The sequence below is a fragment of the Passer montanus genome, unplaced genomic scaffold (assembly GCF_014805655.1).
Source record: "Passer montanus isolate IOZ18808 unplaced genomic scaffold, ASM1480565v1 scaffold17, whole genome shotgun sequence".
In the NCBI taxonomy this organism is placed as follows: domain Eukaryota; kingdom Metazoa; phylum Chordata; class Aves; order Passeriformes; family Passeridae; genus Passer; species Passer montanus.
This window is the reverse complement of record NW_024364270.1, coordinates 12357891-12379965: the sequence shown is the minus strand read 5'-3', so window position 1 is coordinate 12379965 and position 22075 is coordinate 12357891. Positions and strand designations below refer to the sequence as shown.

At 38.1% G+C, this 22075-nt stretch overlaps 1 protein-coding gene across 1 annotated transcript in view; it reads right to left on the bottom strand.

Moving 5' to 3' along the window:
• The window catches only part of CFAP54 (cilia and flagella associated protein 54), a 101585-nt gene extending 83870 nt beyond the window's left edge, over nt 1–17715 (bottom strand). Inside the window, exons 1-9 of the mRNA XM_039703807.1 lie at nt 17342–17715; nt 11993–12098; nt 8636–8782; nt 6451–6622; nt 4319–4377; nt 2866–3009; nt 2334–2447; nt 1977–2075; nt 1239–1437 (exon numbers count right to left, since the gene is read on the bottom strand). Coding sequence (XP_039559741.1) covers nt 1239–1437; nt 1977–2075; nt 2334–2447; nt 2866–3009; nt 4319–4377; nt 6451–6622; nt 8636–8782; nt 11993–12098; nt 17342–17715 — 1414 coding nt within the window. The remainder of the gene's footprint in view (nt 1–1238; nt 1438–1976; nt 2076–2333; nt 2448–2865; nt 3010–4318; nt 4378–6450; nt 6623–8635; nt 8783–11992; nt 12099–17341) is intronic.
• Nucleotides 17716–22075: the final 4360 nt, after the last annotated feature.

Sequence of the window (22075 nt, the reverse complement as noted above, 5' to 3'; positions counted from 1 at the left end):
CAGGACTATATTCAGCCCAGAGCCCAGCAAAAAAAAGTGTGGAAGGAACTGTCACCATCACATTTTATGAAAAATCCCTTTGCCAGGATTTCTTCTCCTGGGAAGATGAGAGGACTCAGAGAAAAATGAAAACAGCAATTATCTCATTTTGCTGCTCCTGTGTTTTGCTGCATTGGAATGTTGTCAGGAGATTGTTTATCCAACAGGTGGTGGTTTGATTGGTTTCATGTGAATTGTTTTTACTTAATGACCAATCACTGTCCAGCTGTGTCAGGACTCTGGAAGGAGTCATAGGTTTTAATTATCATACTTTGTAGCCTCTGTATCCTTTCTCTATCATATCATATCGTATCATATCTCTATAATGTAATGTAATATATCGTATCATATCACATCATATAATATATTATAATGTCATATATAATATCATATAATATCACCTCACATTATATCATATCATATCATATCATGCAATATCATATAATAAATTATTGTAAATTATCATATAATATAATATAATTAATAGAATATAATATAGTATCGCATCACATCAGATCATATATCATATATCATATAATATAATGCAATATACTAACATAACATAGCATAGCATAACATAATATCATATCACATCACAGCATATCATATCATATCATATTATATCATATCATTTGCCTTCTAGGAACATGGAGTCAGGTTCAATCATTCCTCCTTCATCCTGGGGACCTCAAAATTACCACAAGGAACCATCAAGTCCCGTGTTTTTCTCAAGTGTTTTCATCTAACTTTGAATGGAATTTTTTTTTAAAATAGAATACATCAAACACCATGTTATTTTGACCCTGCCTGGCTGCCCCACCCCCATCTAGCATCTCTCAGGCTGTGCAGAAACTGTTCAGCAGTAGTGAAAACACTGTGTTAACAGCACTGTTTTGGCCATAAATATGTGGCATAGTAAAGCCTGTAAAGTCCGCCACAAAGTGAACTGTAGTTCGCTTAGAAAGTAAATGCATAAACTGCTGCAGATTTTTACTGATTATAATAGACCATGGAGATCAACCCAGATTTTTATTTTCTATTATGTGAAGATAAGAAAGACTACCTGCTCTTACAGGTGCTATTGTTATAAATCAAATATATACTTTCAGGCCCATTATTTTTTTTTAATAGAAAAACACCAAAATAAAATGAAGGTCCAGGCTCCTCACCAACTGTTTTTGCTTTCTTTAAGGTGTTACCTGAGAGGATTTCTAGGCCTGCAGAAAAAAGCTCAGAAGTGACATCACGAATGTGCATTTCTTCAGAAGCGGGAGGATGAGGGGGCAATAGATTCCTGCTATGATCAGACAGTGCTTCCAGGATGGCGAGGAACTGAGCTGCAGCACCATCAAACATTGCCACCAGCAGCCGCTCAGTAGCGGTGCGAGGCCATGACAACTACGTAAGAAAAGGCAAATCTAAGCTTTGTGATATCTAAACCTACTTGCAACAAAGCAAGATTTTTTTAAAAACATTTCTCCATCAGAAAGCAAGAACATGTTCAAAACAGAAAATAACATACTGTAAAATACATTGCTGCTGTTAATGTCATGCTTCAAAGGCACAGCAAAGCCTCATGCAAGGCGGATACAGCACTTAGGTACACTAATCATTTCACAGCAACTAGACACACTGCTGCATGGTGTTTTACTTCAAAAATAGTACAATAGAAATTATGAGGGAGAGTATAAAGGCCATGTAGTTTAGATCCATGCAGATCTCTCCCGATAATTTTCTAAAGTAGTAATAATTATTACATCTTCCCTATTTCCAAGCTTGTTCTGAGTTTAATCAATAAATTCTGTTACTTATGAAACCAAAAATACAAAACTTTCTGCTTGTGTATAGTACCACATGTATTTAGAAGACTCATATCATGGTGTTATCACATGACAAGAGTAAAGGAAGAGAAGGATTATATGAAATGTCAGACTTACATTTACTGCTTTTCTTGGGTTAACTTTTGACTCACGTCGAACACTGTTTGACTTTCTTCTGGATTCATACACTGCTCTCTTGAAAATCATTACTGACATCTGACACAAAAAAAAAATAAGTCATCATCTATGTTACATGTTCTGTTCATAGAGATCATAACTACTCTACTTCTTCATAATGACTTGCAGGATGATACCTTTAGAGTGGCCTCTCCTTCTGGATTCATACACTGCTCTCTTGAAAATCATTACTGACATCTGACACAAAGAAAAAAGTAAGTCATCATCTACGTTACATGTTCTGTTCATAAAGATCATAACTACTCTACCTTTTCACAATGACTTGCAGGATTATACCTTTAGAGTGGCCTCTTTAAAAATCTTTTCTCTCTCTGTATGTTCCAGAGAAGAACTGATATTTTCTAATTGCTTCAGTTCGTCAATTTTAATCAAACCACGGCGAGCAAATATCTGTCCAAAGAATTAAAAAAATATATATATATTCCTTGTTCATATCCTGTATGTTGATATCTAATTTTATAATAAAATCATTCCTGAATTTATGCAACTGCAAAGAGCTGCAATGAAAGTCAGGTCCTGAACAACTTAAAAGGAAAACAAAACCTTTGCAAAATGCCTCTTGTACATATGCATGGGACCTGGCCAGTGTTTAATGCCAGAAGTTTGTGACTGTGAGTACCTACAAAGTGCTACTGCATTTGAGTTGCTTATGCATTTTACATGTGGAAACACATCTCCAATTTCCAGTAAAATTTTGGAATATGGACAGAACTCTAAATACATATGATCTGATAATAAGTAAGAATATTTAAATAAATATTTCCTATTTGATTGCTTCTGAAATGCTACATAAGGTAAATCAGGATACCTCTCCATGAATGCCGGCTTGACAATCAAAATAACACTGAGAAACTGCTGTATATAGGGTGGCTCTCCACGTCAAATAATGCACTGATAAGAGTGGAATGGATGATTCCATACATATACTGGCCCACAGTAAGTATTCCAGGACCTGTATTGAAGAGATCTAATTTCAAAATGAATGCACCTTAACCTACATAAATATACTTCCTATTACTAAAGGACAGATACAAAGACCTATCCTCACCTGGCAGGACAAACTGAAAGATGGGGGAAAAAATCACTAGAAATTGTATTCATTTTTAACATATTTTATTGACTAAAAACCATTCCCCTGCATATTATTGGGTTTTTTCATCTTAAACTGTGGTCAAGCACTATTTTAGCCACCAAGCTACCTTTACCACTCCAGTTCACTACAGTCCTGCCACCAAAGATCCCACCCTTCTCTATCATCTACTCTTATCTTGAGAGTTAGCCCTCGCTTTTCTGGCAGCTGTAGTGATAATTTTTCAACAGGATCAGCAAGCTTATCTGGGATGCAATGGAGTCTGTATTTTGCAGTGAAAACCTGTTCTTAGATTAATTTATACCAATGGAACTCTTGGCTCCTAATTTGCAGGGCAACATAGTCATTGCATCAGTCTAATTTTAATAATTAGTCCTTCTTGACTGAATGAACAATATCTGTATCTTCCTCTTACTATTTTCTTTGGGTGAGCTGTTCCCTGAGGTACATAAAATGTGCACAACTTTTGTCCTAAACTAAGCCAATATACAAATTTTCTTTAGTCAGGATTTCAAGAATTGGAAATATCTACAATCAATCCCTCTGTTTCCTGTATAGCAAAAACCTTTAGCAGAGTATGCTAAAGGAGGTGCTAAATCACTTCTGTTTTTAATAGAAGATGTTCAAAGACAAAAAATCTTTCCTGCCCAGTGAAAGATTAATAAAACAACACATAAGAAAATGTATTAAGGCTGACTCAAATTCTGCTGAAGTTTTAGAAGAAAAGAGTAAAGCTAAGACAAACAAAAACTACATTCAGAAAAAAAAAAAAAAGTTGTGGGGGAAAGGCCAGGTTATTTTTATCAAGTATTCACAATTAAAACCCTAGCCACCAGGTGTCAGCACATTTCCACATTTTAAGAAGCAAAAGACCAATTCTTGAACATAGATGTCCAAAACAAAGCACTTGGAATCCTCTGAAACAGCCTAACCAATGGCATCTCAATGTCCAGCAGGAGGTTACGTTGGGCCCCATTCCACAGCTGAGGAAGGAGCTGACTCAGGAAATCAAGCACTTTGAAACAGACATCTTATTTCCTTGTGACAAAAGTACTACTATTGGCAATGCCAGTGAAATTGAAAAGTCAGGGTATATTGATATGCAAACCCAAAAGGTGCATTTTCCAAACTTCTGCAAATTTTACAACCCTTTCTATTTATTTTGCCGTACCTTATCAGAATGACCCATCACCATCAGATGTCTGCATATGGTGTAAATATGGATAGTACCTGAAAAAAATTCAAATAAACAAACAGGTGAGTTCTATAATTCCACATGAAATTTATTATGCTAAGCAACTCAATCTTTTTCTTATTATGTGGGTTGTTACTTCCAGAGAACAATTTAATGACTTTTCATTAAAGAATGAAAAACTAATGATTTTTTTGTACTTCTAATTTAGAGAAGATGAAACCATTCAATTCTTCTGCAATATTAGTCTCAAAAATACCTATAGAGTGAAGCAGTATAATCATGAGATTTCATGAGAATGAAATCTTAAAAATTTACTGAATCAATTTTTTACTCAGTAACTGCTAGAAAGAGATAAATCTTACTTTCATCGCCAAATGCCGGGCTCTTTAAAACAAAATACTACCTCTCCTCACAGACCTTCCTTACCTTACATGACTCTTTTAGTCCATCTGTCCTGGCAGACACCAGCAATATTACATTAAGTATGACAAGTGACATGAAGCAAATTGAAAGCAAGTAGAGTTTCCAAACAAAATGACTTAGTAATAAAAACCTGTCAAAAATGTACTTGACTCAAGCAACATCATAAAATTTTCAGAAATCAGTCTTAGAAGTAGAAAAGACTCTGCAGTTCTGGAAGACAAAAAAAAAAAGCCTATTCTTCTGTCTGTATGAATGTTCAGAAAGGGACACCTGTGGCAGCAGGAGGCATCACAATGTCAACTGTCACAGCTAGAAGGGTGTTATTATCCCAATAAGCTCACATGGAGCAAGTATTAGGAAGATTTCTTTTATCAGTCAAATGTGTAATGAGGCACAGAATCTATTGTCTGAAATTGCAGAAAAAGGCTCAGGAACTAGGGAAAATCTGAGTTACCGCCTCCTTCTAATTAGAGTAGATTATTGGCTAGGATTGGTACAGAGACCTGTACACACACAGGCAGTGGGATGTAAGAATGGCAGGTGAGTATATTTTAATTTTAATTCTTCTCCCATAGAAACATACAATCAAAAAACACACCTCAAAAGTAGGGACTGAGGGCAACAGCAGTCCCAGGAAAACAAAAGGATAAGAATTTTGACCAATCATAGCTCAGAGAAAGTACATTTTTCAAAATGAATTTAAGAACATATTATCTCCTCAATTTATATTGCAACAATTGACCATAGTAGCTCAGTTGGACCATAGCAGCTCAGCTTAGTTGGTGTTAACAATGGCAAGATTGTGAGTTCAATCTCTGTAAAGGCCATTCACTCAACAGTTGGACTTGATGATCCTCATACAGCCCTTCCAATTCAGAACATGCTGTGATTCTGTGAAATTCATACTAGTCTGTTTATTTTTTACTAAATAACATTGCCTTTCAAAGCAAAAATAGACTGTTGTTGTTCCTGAAATTAAAATCTTGATAAAGCATTTGCTGCGTATCTAGTTTGCACAAGTTCTAATCTTTTTTCAATTTTTCCCTAATACAAGCATTTACACCCTGCAGCACCCTGAAATCTTATACATAGACCAAAATCCTTAAGTGCCATACAGTATTTTTAGAATTGTTCTATTATCAACTCTTCCCTCCAAAGTACTTTCAAAAACACAAAGATCTAATGGCAGACAATTTTCTACTCTTAGATCTGCAACTCCCTTTTCAAAAAAACCAAATCCAAAACCTAACAACAAACAAGCAGAAAAACCTCCAAACCAAAACCAACAAAAAACAGCCAGTAACCAAAAGAAACAAGACAAAATTAACCCAACAAAACAAACATTTTATTGATAGAAAAATCTTGAGTGTTTTTTTTTGTTAATCAGGATGAACTCCAAAAATGTTCTTACTTTTGATTTTATTTGTACTCTTAAGAACAGTCATGATGGAAAAAGCTGATGCTTTTACAACATTCCACCTGAAAATGTACACTGTAGAATCTTAATTTTAAAATCCCTTATATTAGAAAATAAAAAAATTACTTTAAAAACCCCTACTGTGATTGAAGACTAACTAGAGATTTATTCATGACCCTTAGGTTGACCTTAAAGAGTATAAAGAGTATAAAATTTTCCCTTCACAGCTTTGCTTAGCAAAGAAATGTAAATGGGAAGCCTGAGGTACCATTGTAGATAAGCCAACACAAATTCTCCTGAGGTAGAGCCACTTGCATAGTGAGTCGTAATGAGGTCAAGGCATTGAGACAAGTCTGCAGGGACTCTCCATTCTGAAGATTTCTGTCTCTGCTGCAAACCATCTGATAAATGCAAACATTTCTTGCTTGCAAAGCATGGAACTAAAACACACAGAAATACATATAAAGTTAATTAATATAAGCATATGTCAGTTCACATCAGCAAAGTACAACAAAATGATGAGTAAAAACGATCAAGCATAACAGCAAAAAAAATCAGCATGACATTGAACTGAGCATTAGAATATGGAGAAAGTGCTAAAGCTTCAGGGTTGTTGGACCATGAATGTGAGTCAGTTTCCACTGTGTCACAGGATGAAAATGCACCTAGTGCACTAGGAGTGCTGGAAGGGGTGTAGGGAAATGAGGCATTAAACTGCTATTCAAAGAATCTGGCTTTGCCACTTGGCTTCTCTGTAGATGTCTTCCATAAATTAAGACTAGTTTTAACTTTTATGCACTTCTCCATCTATATCACCACTGTTTTATTTCTCACTCTCATCTGCTACTTTTCCACAGATGGATTTTTTTCCTTCTCTTCTTTGTAATACCTAAAATAATGTGACCTCACTTGTGCCTGGACTACAGCATCAGCTGAACAAACAGCGTGAAAAAATGGGCTAAGTGGGACATGACCAGTCAGTACCTATTATTATCTCAAAAGCCTCCTAACATGGTAACATTTGAAATTATATTATTTTGTTGCAGTTGATTCACTGAAGCTGGAAGTTTCTAGACCTGAAATGCCATTTCTTAGTGTTATATTTAAAAAAAAAAGGTAACTGTGGGAACATGGCAAAAAAATTACATTTAAGATGTAATCATTTGACACATTATCATTTTCCATTTCCAATTGTAGAGATAATTACCAAACTAAATTTCGTATCTGAAAATTTAAGGATATCATGGTCTGTACAGAACAGTTACAGAACAGGCATTTTAGTACAGAGTTGCCATAGCATTTATCAGTAAGACTGGTTCAAGTCCAGGCAGACATAAAGAAAACAGAGGAGAGCATCTCTGGAACTTCAAATTTATTTACAAAACATTTTTAAAAATGTATTAACATAGTCTTTGATCATATTCTTTCTAGGAAGTTGAACCACATTTTAAAAAGAAAAACAATAATACAAAGTAACTCTTCTATCATGATATCTGCTTCTAGCTTTTAAGCAAACAGTCTGCTTTCTTCTCTTCACTAAACACCTATTTACACTCTGACTCGAGGATGTGAATTTGATTAGCTTAATACACAGGAGCTGCCTACCATTTCTCTTTGTTGCTCTTGATCACAGAGTAACTTGCATCAGTTAATTCAAAACACCCACTGTGTACAAAAGTAGAGCTTCTCAGCAAAGAACTGCTTAAAGTATAATATAACGTTTTTAGCATTCCCCCTATATCAACTGAAACACTTTCTTCCACGAATAACAAAAGGTATACTGTCCCTCCCTTGATAAATAAGCAATTAAGACAAAAGGATTCCAACACATTCTTAAGGTCACTCAGCTTCCTAGAGCTTAAAGCACTTAGAAAATTCTTCAGCATTCTGCCCTTTTTGTTCATAGTGAGCAAATAAGCTATAAAAAACATAACACTGGTTTTCCAACTGTCATGACCTTTTATTACAAGTAGTATTTTGCACACTTATGGTACAAAATACAGGAGAATGTTTTAATTGACTTGCATTCTGCCTGGTTCTTAGATCATACAATACGGAAAATTCCAAAACTGCAGGATATTTATCAAATTTTGCCCACATCCTGATTCTGACAGTGGACAACAGCAACTATTTCAAAGCAAAAACTTCTGTAAGTAGTTACAGAACACCACATTCAGAGAAAACTGCTGTTTTAACACAAAGTTGATGATGGTGGCTTCTGCCACAAAAGCATTAGGCACTTCATCCTCTTAAAAATTTACACAAACTCCAGATGTTTATAGCATGCATACGATCATTAAATCTCAATGCAATTTATATCAACAAATTATTAAAGATTAGTTAATTTTAATATATAATTAATATGAAGTACATTTGTGGAAGATGAAATGGGCTACTTACTTTGAATCTGTGAATGTCTTTGACCAGAAAAATTTTTAAAACCCACAACCTACCGTAAGTGCTGCATTTTTGTCTCTGACACCATTTGGAAAAAAGGCAGATTTAAAGTGCTGCACATCATCCATGGCATCATCAAGGTTTACAGAAACAAACTGCTGAAGGTATCTTTCATAACACTGTAGAAGTGCCAACTTATATTCCTGAAAAAAAATCATATGTTCTTTTTTTTGTTTGTATATTGCATTTCTATTTCTATAAAATATGTGGGGGTTTTATTACCTTTATGAAAAAAGTATCAATGTGAAGGAGCAACAGGAAGTAAAGCACAACAGGTTCACACAAATATCCAGCATGTAGTGTGAATACTCAACATAGGACAGGTTGAAATACTTAAAAGAATGGCTTGTGCTTCATGAGTTTTGGTGAGTTTTGTTTATTCTAATCATAAATATTACATTATAAAGCAGGGTCCTGGGCTAATGTAATAAACTTAAAGAGTTGCTGGGATACTCTACAGTTTTACAATAGTAATGACAATGGATCTACACTTCAGGAAAAAAGTACTTCATAATGTAGAACTTTATCAGCAATATATAGATATAATCACTTCTCTCTTCCTTGTTTCCATGTTGTCAAAGCTTTTTCTGTCTTTAGATAAAGCAGATGGAAAAAGTAAGATTAATTTTAAAAGATTGGAACAAGTGAAAACAGGAATTTAAATATGGCGAAGAAATCAGCATTAATAGACCAGAAAGTGCCACTGGGTCTTTAAGAACTGTTAGCAAAGAGGATGTTGAGCTTTATGTCTCATTCCAAACAGAGCTCCCCAGCAGCACGTTGAACTACTCTAAAATCATGCTGACTCTATGGTTCAGCACTGACTCAGATCTGGAAGTGACATTCACTGAATCATCACCACCACTTCCTTCAGCAAGATTACATTTAGGTTTCTCTACCAATTTCACTAAGTCCAGCACTCACACTAAATAAATTATTGAGGAAAAAGTAACCAACTGCTGGTAAAAATGATCCTTTAATATTTAATCACACAGAATTCTTATTTCCTTGCATACCCGTCTTTTTTCAATATAAATTCCTTCCACCACAGTAACACCTTAAATTTTTAATCATCTGAGGAGTCTAAGTTACATGGCCCTATTGTCCTATTTGCTGTGTGAAAGCAGCAGCCATTCATAGAAATTTTGACTTTCCAGGGACAGCTATGGGCAGTCAGTCATTTGTGTAATCTAATACATACATTCAGGCTGTGATAACACTTAGAATGCAAAGCCATGGATCAGAATACCATTAAGATAGTTATTGACACATAACAAAAAGTTAACTTCTTTCCTAAACAGTTTAAAATACTTGTGTGTGACCAAAGACAACAGGCAGATACAGGCAGAATGGGAGGCAGGGAAAAAACGAGTCAGTGCTGATCATATGATGACTAACAGACTAAGTAATTTCCAGATATATGACTTAATGAATTTAGGTGTGTCCTAAAAAACACACAGCAGATGTATTATAGGAAGAAATCTAAAGGCTGCTGTATTAGAAAAATACAGCAGGAGGACAGAAAGCCAAGTGGGTGCCTACCCATTGACTATTCATATGCAATAATTATTTTTTAAGGACTACACATTAAGTATCATATAATGTGCAGGTTAAAATTTAAAATATTCAACACCAGCTTTCAACTAGGAGTCAGGAGGAGTATTTATGGATTAGGCTTTACCCCACGTATCACAGACCTTGGTTTTATACCACATTCATCCTTCCTGTAATGTATTTGAAATTTGCAACATCCACCCCCTGTTGTTTGTATTTATTTATTTTCAGGGGAAAAAAATTGAATGAAAATTAGGTTTTCATTCTAAAATTAAGTTAAAGAAATGCACTTAAAAGTGTGAGTTCCAAAAAATTTTGAAAGTATTAGGCTGGCCAGCAAAACAACTTCTTCAACAACACTGATAACTTTACTGTAGAAAAACACATCACACTAGAAGATTGAAGTTGCAAGCTGAAGTTGTTACACAGAAACATGAATTATTTTCAGTCAATCTAGCGTCAGGTCATCAAGCACCTTGAACCTACACCATGACCCTGCACCTTCAATTGTAATGGCTTCACAGTTACGGACCCTTCTATATTCCTTCTTCTGCCTCCCAGTGAGTGCTGAGTGATGCTGAAACTCAGCTTCAGCTGGCTGTTTCTTACTCAGGAGCAGGCCACTTTTGTGGAACTCTTCAGAGCACATGCAATGAAGGATATAGAAGACTCCATAACATCTGCATGATAGTCCTGCCTTTGCCATGGCCTGCAGAAAAGCTCACCAGGCAGCCACAAATAAACTCCATTAACAGCACAAAGAACATTTCTCCTTGCTGCATTCCGTAAGCAAAGGACATAAGAATGAAAGAACAGTTTCACTGGACATGTGTTTCAAAAAGATGGCCCCCCAAACCACCTTGATACATTTCCAGTTATGCCCTCTTCTTTTTATTTATTTTCTTTTATTCCCATTATGTTAAAAGATTAAGTAGAAGATACAGAACTGGCTGTCTAATTATACATCTCTCAGCTGCTTCTGAGTGTTGTTTAGTAATTACCCTTGAAAGCCCCAGATTTTATGACATGACCTTGTGACACAAATATCACTGAGCTTGTAAATGACTCACCCTTGGATTTTTTTTCACAGGAAACACAAAGAACAAATAGTATATAAAAATATATTTGCCTTATTGAGTCAGATAACAGTTACTAGCCTGGCATCCCATCTCCAACAGTAGTCAGTAACATATGACTAAGTAAAAGTATAAAAATAGAGTTATCATATAGTGAAACCTCTCAAATACTCTGTCTCAAACAATCTAGCTCCTGAATCCCTTTTAGTTGTGATCTACCCTTTTTGAGGAGACCAGAAATACACACATAATTCAAGATGCAGCATCATTGATACAATATGTAATTGCACTCTGGTTCTTGTTCTCTGTTTCTCTCCTGACAATTCTTTTTATTCATGTTTGGTTAACTGAACATGGAGTTGAGTCAGTGGAACTGCTCTATCATTGTCAATTTGTACTTTAACAGCATTAAAGGCACAGTCAGACTTTGTACACTATCATGCTGAAACATCAAACAAAAAAAAAAAAGAAATATTTTGGGGTGTTTGAAAAGGCAATGGGTACCTAGAAAATACAGATATAGAAAATATATTAAAAAATCAGGGCAATTTTACAATAAAAAGCAAGAAATACAAACAGCAAACTGTCACTGGAATTATTTTGTGAAAGTTGTTGCTACTTTCTAAATAGCTTTCAGTAAAATATGATTAAAAATTAAAGTAGCATAGAAACATAATGAAACAAAGGCTATGATTGAACCTTTTCTGATTTCAAATTACTTACTTTGATCTGAGCAAGGGTATCACCAACTTCCACAAGTCTTTCATTGTAATACCACTCCGGTAGTCGTGGCTTATATTTGATCCAAATGTCAAACAAAGTGTTTGCTCTAAAAAAAAAAAAAATAGATATAGGAGAAAAGGTTTCAGATTAAACTGGCAGTAAACCTGTCATAACAAGTAAACAAATCAGGAGAGCTTCAAATTTTGAAAACTCCTTTCTTCCAAATCTATTTGAACTTCTACATATTTCAAAATAAGTGATCATTAAAACCAGGTTTAACAGGCAGACAAGGACATTTCTGGGTTTCATTTCTATCTCTAGTTGTTATCATGCATTTTAAATAGGATGAACTTTCTCCCATGTAAATTCTTATTAAAATGTCCTAGTAATAAATCCCCTTGTGTTGTTCAAGCACAGTCACAAGCAGAAAATCTGTCCCACCTTTCAGCCAGTATTTCAGAAGCTCTCTTGGAAGAAACAATTTGATATCTCAGACTTAATGAATTACAGTTCACAGCATTTATAGGACTGGAAAATGTTATGAGCAGGAAAAAAATCCCAAAATAACAATGTATGGTCAGGTGGCTGCAACCTTGCAAGCTGGTAGCCATGGAATAAACCATAAAGCTATAGAGTATATAGAGCTATGGTATAGAGAGCTCATGGTACACAGAGCTACACCATGAGTCATGAAAGAAGAATGTGTTCAGGAATTTTAAATTGTAAGGGGTAGGTTTCAGAGAGAACCAAATGACACACTTTCTAAAACAGAGAAGATTTTATGGCAATAATTGTGATGCTCTTCTGTTGCCTCTGTCTATTATTCTAGCCACAGTTGTCATCAAGGATGTCTTTGTGTAACAAATTGCCTATTCTGCTGAACCAGCAAGCTTCCCAGAAATGGTAAGTGATTCTGAGCAGTTTCTCTCTGCTACAGAGACACCGACTATATCGTGCCAGTACTACAGTCCCTACCAGCCATGGTTTGATGGCCTTGTGCCCTCATGTGTACAACTTCCCCACACTACACTTCTTTAAGAAAACTACATTCTAGCTGGAAAACAACAACTGACCAGACAGACTGTCAATAAGCACTGGGACTTTTTCATAAAAGTATCCCATTAGCAAATCACTACCAGTATTGAAGGGTTCACAGCACCAGGCATCTGTCATATTTATTCTCCCAACAAATCACTTGTACAGAAATGTCAGCAAAGTGCCTTGTGGTACTGCTACAGCCAAATTTTTTACAGGTAGCAACTTATGAGGAAAGGAAACAACTGAAGAAATATAAATTAACATATAAAGAAATTAACATCTGAAAAATATCCTTTGTCATGCATAAACCACATGCTTACTGGTGTGAGGTGTCTGGAACTTTTCAACTTCTCTTAAGACTGGGATGGTAGATTAGAACACAAGACACTTTCTTAAACTGTTCTCTGACATTCAAGCACTTGGAATGCATTCTCACAGTCTCTTATATAACTCTTCATTTCAGCTCATAAGAACTCTCCCAATTAAAACAAAAAAGCACAATAAATAATATTTTTCCAGACAGAAAGCTGTGAGCCACTTTCACATTTCAGGGTGAAATAGATGGCTTTATGAGAAATCTGCCAAAACTATCTTTACAATTAAGAAATGCAACAATCGTAATCCTTTTTTTTCTAAAAGTATCATTACAATTAAGAAATGCAACAATCGTAATCCTTTTCTTTTTTTTTTCTAGAAGTATCGTCTCAGCACAATTCTCAGTTCTTGAAAGTAAGCAGCAAGGAAATAAGTAGGGCATCCTAGAGTTGTATCCTAAAGGAAAAATGCAGTAACAGCACAAACTAGGCCAAAAGCAACAACCAGAATAAAGTGTTCTAAGGTATTTTTAAGGAGAATTTTTTTAAGGAAACCATAGCCCAGTGAATTGAAGGGTACTTTCCAAATGGATGGGAATGAGTCCCTCCTGGTCCATCCGTAACAATTAACAGCCTGGGTGGATGCTGAGTTCTTACACTGAGAAAAATATTCCACACCAGTTAGTGTCTGCAAAGAGGGTCCAAAGCAAAGGAATCTGTCAGGCAGCTGAGCAAAGCTCCCTTGGACTATAAAAGGAAGAATTTAGGAAAATTTCAGAGACCAAGAGATTTGATGGATATTGGGGGGGAAAGGGAAAGAGGGGAAAAAGAAGGAAAAGAGGTATCAAGAATAACCCTGGATGAAGCTCTCAAATGTTCATGTTAACACGAGATTCCCACATATAATAATATAATAAACAAGTAATAAATCTGTAAAAAACTAGTTTAGCAAAGTACTGATGAACCTGACCAGACTTTCAGCTTCAGTGGGAAGGTTAAGGTAAAGTGATTCATCTACCATGACTACAAGTGAGTTCATGACACAGGAATGTTTCTTTGACACAGACAAAAGAGGAGAGTGAGACACTTCCCAAAAAGCTCCTCAGCCTTTCCTTTAAACAGCCTGTAGGACACCAGAGTAACATGTTAAGTAAGTGAATTCTTAAAAAAAATAATGGACTGTTGAAGCTCAGAGATGACATTTATTTATTTCCATCCATAACAGAAAAAAATTCCCTAAGGTCATCCCATAATAGTGTGCACAGGATAAGACCCACGTGGCTAAAATCTTTACTAAAAGTATAAAGAATTCTCTGATACTGATCAAAAGCCATCTTATTAAATAAGGGTGGCTAAGCCACACAACATGAGATAAAATCAATAGTTCAAGGCAAAGCTTTGATGGCCCTGCTGCCAAGAGAAATAGAGCAAAACAACTTCTTGTTTAGCTGAGGAAAAATTACTTTTGATTGCTATTTCCAACTGAAAATATTTGTGATAAAAGGGAAGTCCTCAGTAATTTTTGTTTCCTACATTAGAACATTTAAATGCCTAAATTATGGCCTTTCTCGTGACCTATAAACACCAAAATTTGAAAGTGTTGGATGAATGAAGCAGTTCATTTTATTTTTCTAAACTGAAAATACTTGCCACATGGAAGCTGGTTTTCTTGTTGCTTGAAGAACAAGAACACTTTGATCCCAATCCATGCCACAAAAGATACACTGAAAAATGGCATAGCAAGAAGTCTTTGGAGCATATAGGAAAGCATCTGTAATAGTCATTACCTTCAGAAATTCTTAGGATCAGCCAGACTACAGCTGGTTCTGCAAGCAGCACATGCTCCAATTTTGAGTTATCAAACAATGAAGCAGTAGTGAGAAAAAACCCTGAAATTTCACAATCACAAATAAAGTCTTGACTTTGATAACTGCCTGAACATATGCTAATAATGACAATTCCAATCTTTTACCTCTGTACTGTCCCTATACAAATGAAGAATGCCTGAGGATGCACAGCTACTGGGAGCTTCATGTTATTCAATATTGCTGATGTCCTGGAATTTTGGTAGGGCTCATTACCACCAGAGTCTTCTGAGATCAAGGCCTGTATAGAGTTCTCATCTCCATGATGAACACTTCACACTTCCTCAGATGTGCAAATGCTCTCATGCCAGCCAAGGTATGCACAGTCATGGGTCACATCCACAAAATACCAATTTGAATAAGACAGAATTAACCTAGGTTTGAGAGGTAAAGCAAAAAAGGCTTGGAGACACTGTTCACAAAAACTGGTAATTTAGCACTATATTGCAAACAGCTTAGATACAGCATGGCCACCTCCTGACCAGAAGATACGAAGCACACACAGAAGAACCACTGTTGGCAGTTTTGGCAGTGTTACTTCTTCTAAGTGGACCTGGAGAGAATAGCTTTCAATATAATAATACCTATCAGCTAAAGCTGAAATAAAAAGGTCTGAAACTACAAAAAGGCTCCAAAATAGCAAACCACTGAAATTAGCTGCTGAAACAATATAAAAAGCAAGCATACTAACATTCAAAACACGAGAGACAAAAACGTGGACACTGATATCCACATGATCCACCTAGACCTAGACCTGATGATGAGCATGCCCCATAAAAAAATTAGGAAGCCAGATAGCTTAGAACAGGAAAGATCTCCAGCTCAGACAAAGGCCAAGCTCAGAATCTGAGTAACTTCTGGAAATGTATACACCTACTTCAGAGTAGGGTAATTTGTGGACTATTTCTAGGAAACTGCTGAGTGAAATATGCAAGGGTAGAAGCTGCACATAAGTGATAAGGGAACCACCCTGTAACCTAGCTCCTATGCTGTTTTTGAAGGAAGCTTTGATACCTTGGGAAACTTGTGGGGTTTATGTTAAAGACCTGTAAACTTAGAACAGAGTAGTATTCACACAACAACAGAAAATCAACTCTTTACCTTAAAATAAGTAGTTGAGCTCTTGTATCACAATGTGCCTAAATGCAGCAGGGAGAGCTACATGAGAAATGCACAGTCTGTAAAAGACATATGCATGCACTATGAATCATACACTGATTCCAGTTGCTCTATCTTAACTGCATTACAAAATCTCGACTTATGCATACCCACAGATATGCATGTATGCGAGCAAACAAATATGCACTATTATACTTGCCATATGCTCTGCCTGCATCGATCTGTATAAAAATACACCAACGTAGACAGAGACATATGCACAAAAAGAGCTGTGCGCTATGGAGCTGTGTTACGCTCGTGTAGCCCTACTTTTGAAGGCACGTACGTGCCCACAAGAGCTCACCCTCACAAGCGAGCAGCCGCACTCGCTGGTGGGCTGCCAGTCCCTGCAGCTCTGTCAAGGGATTTTCCCACCAGGAAGCTCAGGCAGCTCTGACAGAACCAACAATGGTGCTGCCAACTTCCACAGCCCCTTGGGCTTTTCCCCTAAAGCACTGATTTGTAGGAAGCACTGGGAAAAAAAAAAAAAAAAAAAAAAAAAAAACCCCAAAAAAAGGTAAAAAAAAAAAAAAAAAAACACAACAAAGGGTGTTCAGATTTCCAAGGGGTTTTCGTTACAATGAAAAAAAAAAAAAAAAAAAAAGGAAACGGATTGCCGGTGCTTTGGCACACTGCTGGGGAAGTTTGTGTGGCGAGCCAACTCCTGGCTATCTCCCAGTGCAGCGGGCTCTGACTCCCAGCGCAGCCCGGGCGTGAGGAGGGAGCCGAGCCGGGGCGGGCGTGGCGCTCCGCTGCTGCCCGGCGGGCCGGGAAGGGCAGCCCGGGAGCGGCGCTGACTCCCAGCGCAGCCCGGGCGTGAGGATGGAGCCGAGCAGGGCTGGGAAGGGCAGCCCGGGAGCGGCAGGGCGCCTGAAGGAACGGAGCGAAGGAGGAGGGGTGCGGCCGAGAAAGGGAGCTGAGGCAGGGGCAGAGGGAGCGGCGAGGCGGGACTCGGGGCGGCGGCGCAGCCCTACCCGTGGCGGTGCAGGTCGTGCTGCGGCGGCTTGGCCTCCCCCGCGCCTCGCAGCCGCCGCAGGGAGCTCAGGACGCGCCGCAGCTCGGTCTCGAAGCTGTCCACCACCGGGTTGCCCCGCGCCACGGGCCCGAAGAAAGCGGCGTGCGGGGCCCGCGGCCCGGCGGGCTGCGCCATGCCCGGCTCTGCTCGGCCCGGCCCGGCCCGGCCCGGGCGCGTCGCTGTCTCCGGGCAACGCGGGGCCGCCCGGGACAAGGCGGGAGGTACCGCGCGGGGCGGCTTTTCCACAGCCCCTCTCACCAGGGGTGGCAGCCAGCACCTACTGGTTGTGTCGCTGTGCCTACTGCACAAACTACAGTCTTTTATGCTATGCATAAAAGATAAAAGTGTGCTTATCCTCTAAATGGTTATGTCGGTTAAAACAAACAGAAAAGGTGGCAAACTAGGAAACTACCAGCCCGTATTTATGTTATAGGAGGGGCTTATAGCAACCTGTGTGTTTTTTACAGATGCTGTGGTAAAGAGGTTTGGGAGGGATGTGAAGGAAACTGATTTTGTTGCCATGTTCATCTGTTCATCGTCATGATGAGTGTAAGGGACATACGTGCTGAACTGAAAACAAGAGAAATATGGTAAGTGAGCAGAGTGTCCTGGCAACCAGGGCCTTTGGAGGCAGTTTCTTGACAGCGAATCAAGGAAAAGGATCAATAGAGATGGGTAAAGCAAAGAAACACTTGAAAAATGCATTCACAGATGACAGCAAAATAACTATCCTTCCAACAGCTGGAGACACACAGCATCAGCATGCTGAGTCACTGGAATCAGAAAGTACTGCATTAGCAAGGTCAAAGAAATTACATGGGAATAATCTAAATACTATTCATCCTTGGAAAATTGGGAAGATGCAAAAATATGATTAATTTATGACTAATGTGTCTGACTCATTTTACACATTGATTTAGTATTGTTACCTGCTGGGAGTTGTGTGGATCCATTACCCAACAGGTATTGTGAGATTCAGGGAAGACCTAGTGACAATGGCTATGCATTTAGGTAGGAGCAAATTTAAACAAGGTACAAGAGGGAGTGGGTTCCCCAGGTATCTGTGCAGGAGGTAGAAAATGAAGTCTGCAATGAAAAAACATGGCAAAGCAGAGATTTAGAAATCACTCTGTTCAGAAACAAATTTTACAGAACAAATGAAATGTGAGAACTTGGCTTGGAGAGCAGCAACTGCAACATTCAAAGATTTTGCCTGTGCTTTGCCATGCTAACCAAAGAACTACCTCTAATGGATTCCACATGACTAATAAAACACTGGCCTCTTGCGAAAAGTGGCCTGTGCCACTGTAAGTATTGCTGGTGGCATCCGTTTCAAGTCCTTATGAAGTTCTGAGCTAGTTTACCTCACTAGATGGTGCTGCATCCCAAAGGGCTGATATTCACATTCATGGAATGCAGAGAGTGCTGTTCTCAAACCAGCAGTGCCTAGAAGCTTCAAGGGGAACTTGAGAGACTGGAAATGAGACTGCTGAGTAAAACTTTACATATCTCTAATATTTGGGTAGCAGATGGTGGAGTGAACATAACATTTGCAATCTGGATTAGTTTTTCAGCCATAGAAACAAACTGAGTCACAGAAAACAACAAGGGAAAGGGAGGATAGCCATTCCCCAGAGGGCAAGATTGCAGAACTATGTAAAGATAAAGCTTTAACCACTGGGAGGTTAACCAGGGCGTAGTTGGTCAGCCAGCTGATGAAGATTGTTTAGTCTAAAATTCCTGGGTCAGAGTTCGACAGGATCAAAGTATGCATTCCCTGCTAGGTGGAGGTTTAATGTATGGAGGGCAGTTCTGACCCTCTCAGCATCCAGGGTGGACCATAGCAAGGAACTACACTACCACAAACACTACAGTGTGTATGTAATTTCAATTCTGGATGCTTACAATATTGATTCCTATTATACCGTTCTGGTGAAGACTGGAGTTTAAACTTCAGATAGTCTCCATCTAACATTTAGTGTGTTGGACACTTAATTGGGTCCAAAAGTCAAAAAGGCTTATAGATTAGAACTTTTTAAGTTCAGAAGGAGTGTAGATTCTCCAGAACCATTCAATTCATATAACCTGATCTTTACAGAGAAAAGCTTGGTGTATACAAAACAGTGAGAGTGATAGCTCCTGAAGTTGTAATCATGATAGGATCATTTCCTCAAAAGATAGAGCATACCTGTATGGCTTGGAAAGTTTATAGCAATTTTTTGAATTACATTACATTAGGGCCCCTACACCCTAAAAATATGTGATCTGTTGATTGGAAACCTAATGATTTATTTATCATCGGTAGGTGAACATTTTGATAGTAATTTGAACTATAATAACATTAGGGAGAAAGTAGGATAGATTATGGAGCATTGGCACGGACATGATCCCAAGAAATGGAACCTGACCCAAACTGAGAGGGTGTAACAACCTGTGCTTTAATACCACCACGTCAGATAGAAAGAAACTGCCTCAGAAATACAAGTACCCACAAAGGGTTAACTTAGTAAAAACCCATGTAGGAAGTGTCTGCTCTCAAGGCTATGGGGCCAGGAGTATGCTTGAGCTGTGAAGGAGGAAAACCTTGCTGTTAACTCATCAAGCTGCCTGCTTACTTCTCGTGTGTCTGTTCCACTTGTGTGAACAGCAGTGGTTACTAAGAGCAAACAAAGGGGGGAAACACTGCATGATCACAGCAGAGCTGGGCAGGAAGAGTGTTCAGTGATATCTGGGTACAGGGGCTGAGGTAACGTCTGCTGAGCCCTATCTAGTACATCAATCAAAGTTTGTTTCCTATGGATAATTGTGAGATGCATGTTCAGGTCCCTGTCTAGGATGCTTGTAGCAAATATACATCTGAATTATGGTGCCTATAGACTTTGCTCTTTGATATTCACAGACAAGAGGCAGTCATGGATGCCTCAGAATTATTACCATACTTCTGCAGGGTAACTTGACAGTCCCCAGAGATTTGAAAGAGCTACATTTATGTCATCTTTTCTTTTATGCTTTCAAGAAAAATAGTCTGAGCTGAAATGATTCTGTGCCATCACTTAGTATTTCAGGCTGATAGGCTAATGAAGACACAAGAATTCAAAATAATGCCTAACACACTTATGTTCTGCATATTCAGAACTGAGATCTGCATTTACTGTACTTGTAGTATGCTTACCTGGTCCTAGTAGCCAGTGGGAATCCACTTTGGGTAGGGTATTCCCCTTTGAGTAGGAGTGAATTGTTGGATGCAAAAAATAGAAGAAAATCTAGAGAAAGAAGCAATAGCAGGTGTGTAGTGACTCTTATGGAGAAATTCACTTTGTGAGTTAGTCAAGCAAAACAAGGTCAAGGAAACACAGCGTCTTATATGACACTACAGCATTTGCTATTCACATGCTATAGGGGAGGTGGTAATGTATCAAAGTAATGGCTCTAAGTTACCTGATAAAGGTCCATAAAAAGCAGCTGGAACAAGTGAACTAAGCTGCTGAATGCCAGGAGCACTGGCACTTTATAGATATGAAGAAGTTGGCTGATGGCAGGAGGAAAAATAAGAACTTGTGCTGAGCTTACAGAGGCAAAACACATGCTGGAATTAATGTACCTTCCAAATAACTAACTGTACAGGAAGCAGAGCAGTGCAGCAGACCTGCAAGCTTCTTGCTATCACCTCCTGTGGCACTTGTGGCACCTATAGCTAATGAGACACATGGGAATCTTGGACCTTTATGGGCAGCTATGAGAGATTATAGTCAGCATTTCCTTCCCACCTCCTTCCTTCTGGGCTGTTTTGGGTAAAGCTGCTTGTAGCTTACTGAAAGTGTCTTTAGACTCAGATGCCTTACTTAAATCTGTGTTTATATTCAATCAAAATTTGTGGATTCCCACCCTTATCTAAGAGCTGCTTACTACCTTCCCATAGGAAAGTTATCAAGGAGCTGAGAGATACACTGTCCTCTTTTGACAGCACTTGTATTTTTTTGCTGTACCATGAAGAAACATGTCCTGAACTAGGAAGCTACATGCCTGATTGCAAAGGTAGGGAAGCGTGAAAAGGTGGTGGGAATGGCTTACTTAGGACACCATACTGCTGCTTTTCAAACGAAGCAGCAGTTCAAGTCCTTTACTGAGACAGTGACGCACATTTGTAAAATATTTCGGTGCTCTTCCTGTCAGTGAGCAGTATGCAAAATTTGTCAGACAATGGCATGGTCTCTGAACTCTGGGACATAGATTAACAACAGCTGAGGCATGTGTGTCTTTTGACAAGCAATTGATGATCTTTTAACATATAATGAAAGCAGATCTGGAACAGTTCTAATGCAAGTGAATACTAAGAGAAGGAAAATGCTAAGTTTTTACTTGAAAAGGGTTCTTGGCTTCCTTTCTGATCTAGTTCGTCAGTGTTGTACCAGGAAGGGAAAAGAGTGATCAACACAAGAAAGAACTGCAGTGCTGAGAACTATGCCAGTGCCAGGTTCTTACAGAGCTGTGTTCAAGCTTGGGGTGACAGTTGTCTCTGTTTTCATTGTATTCTATGAAAGGCTTCACTGCCAAACTCTAAAGATGATGTGAGAGCTTTCAAGTTTACAGTATATTAAAGTGGTTTTTTTCTTTTAAAATCTGAGTGTGAATGCTCACAAAAAGGTTGTCTAAGTTTTCTTTTATCATTAGGAAAATTTTCTTAGGCATATAA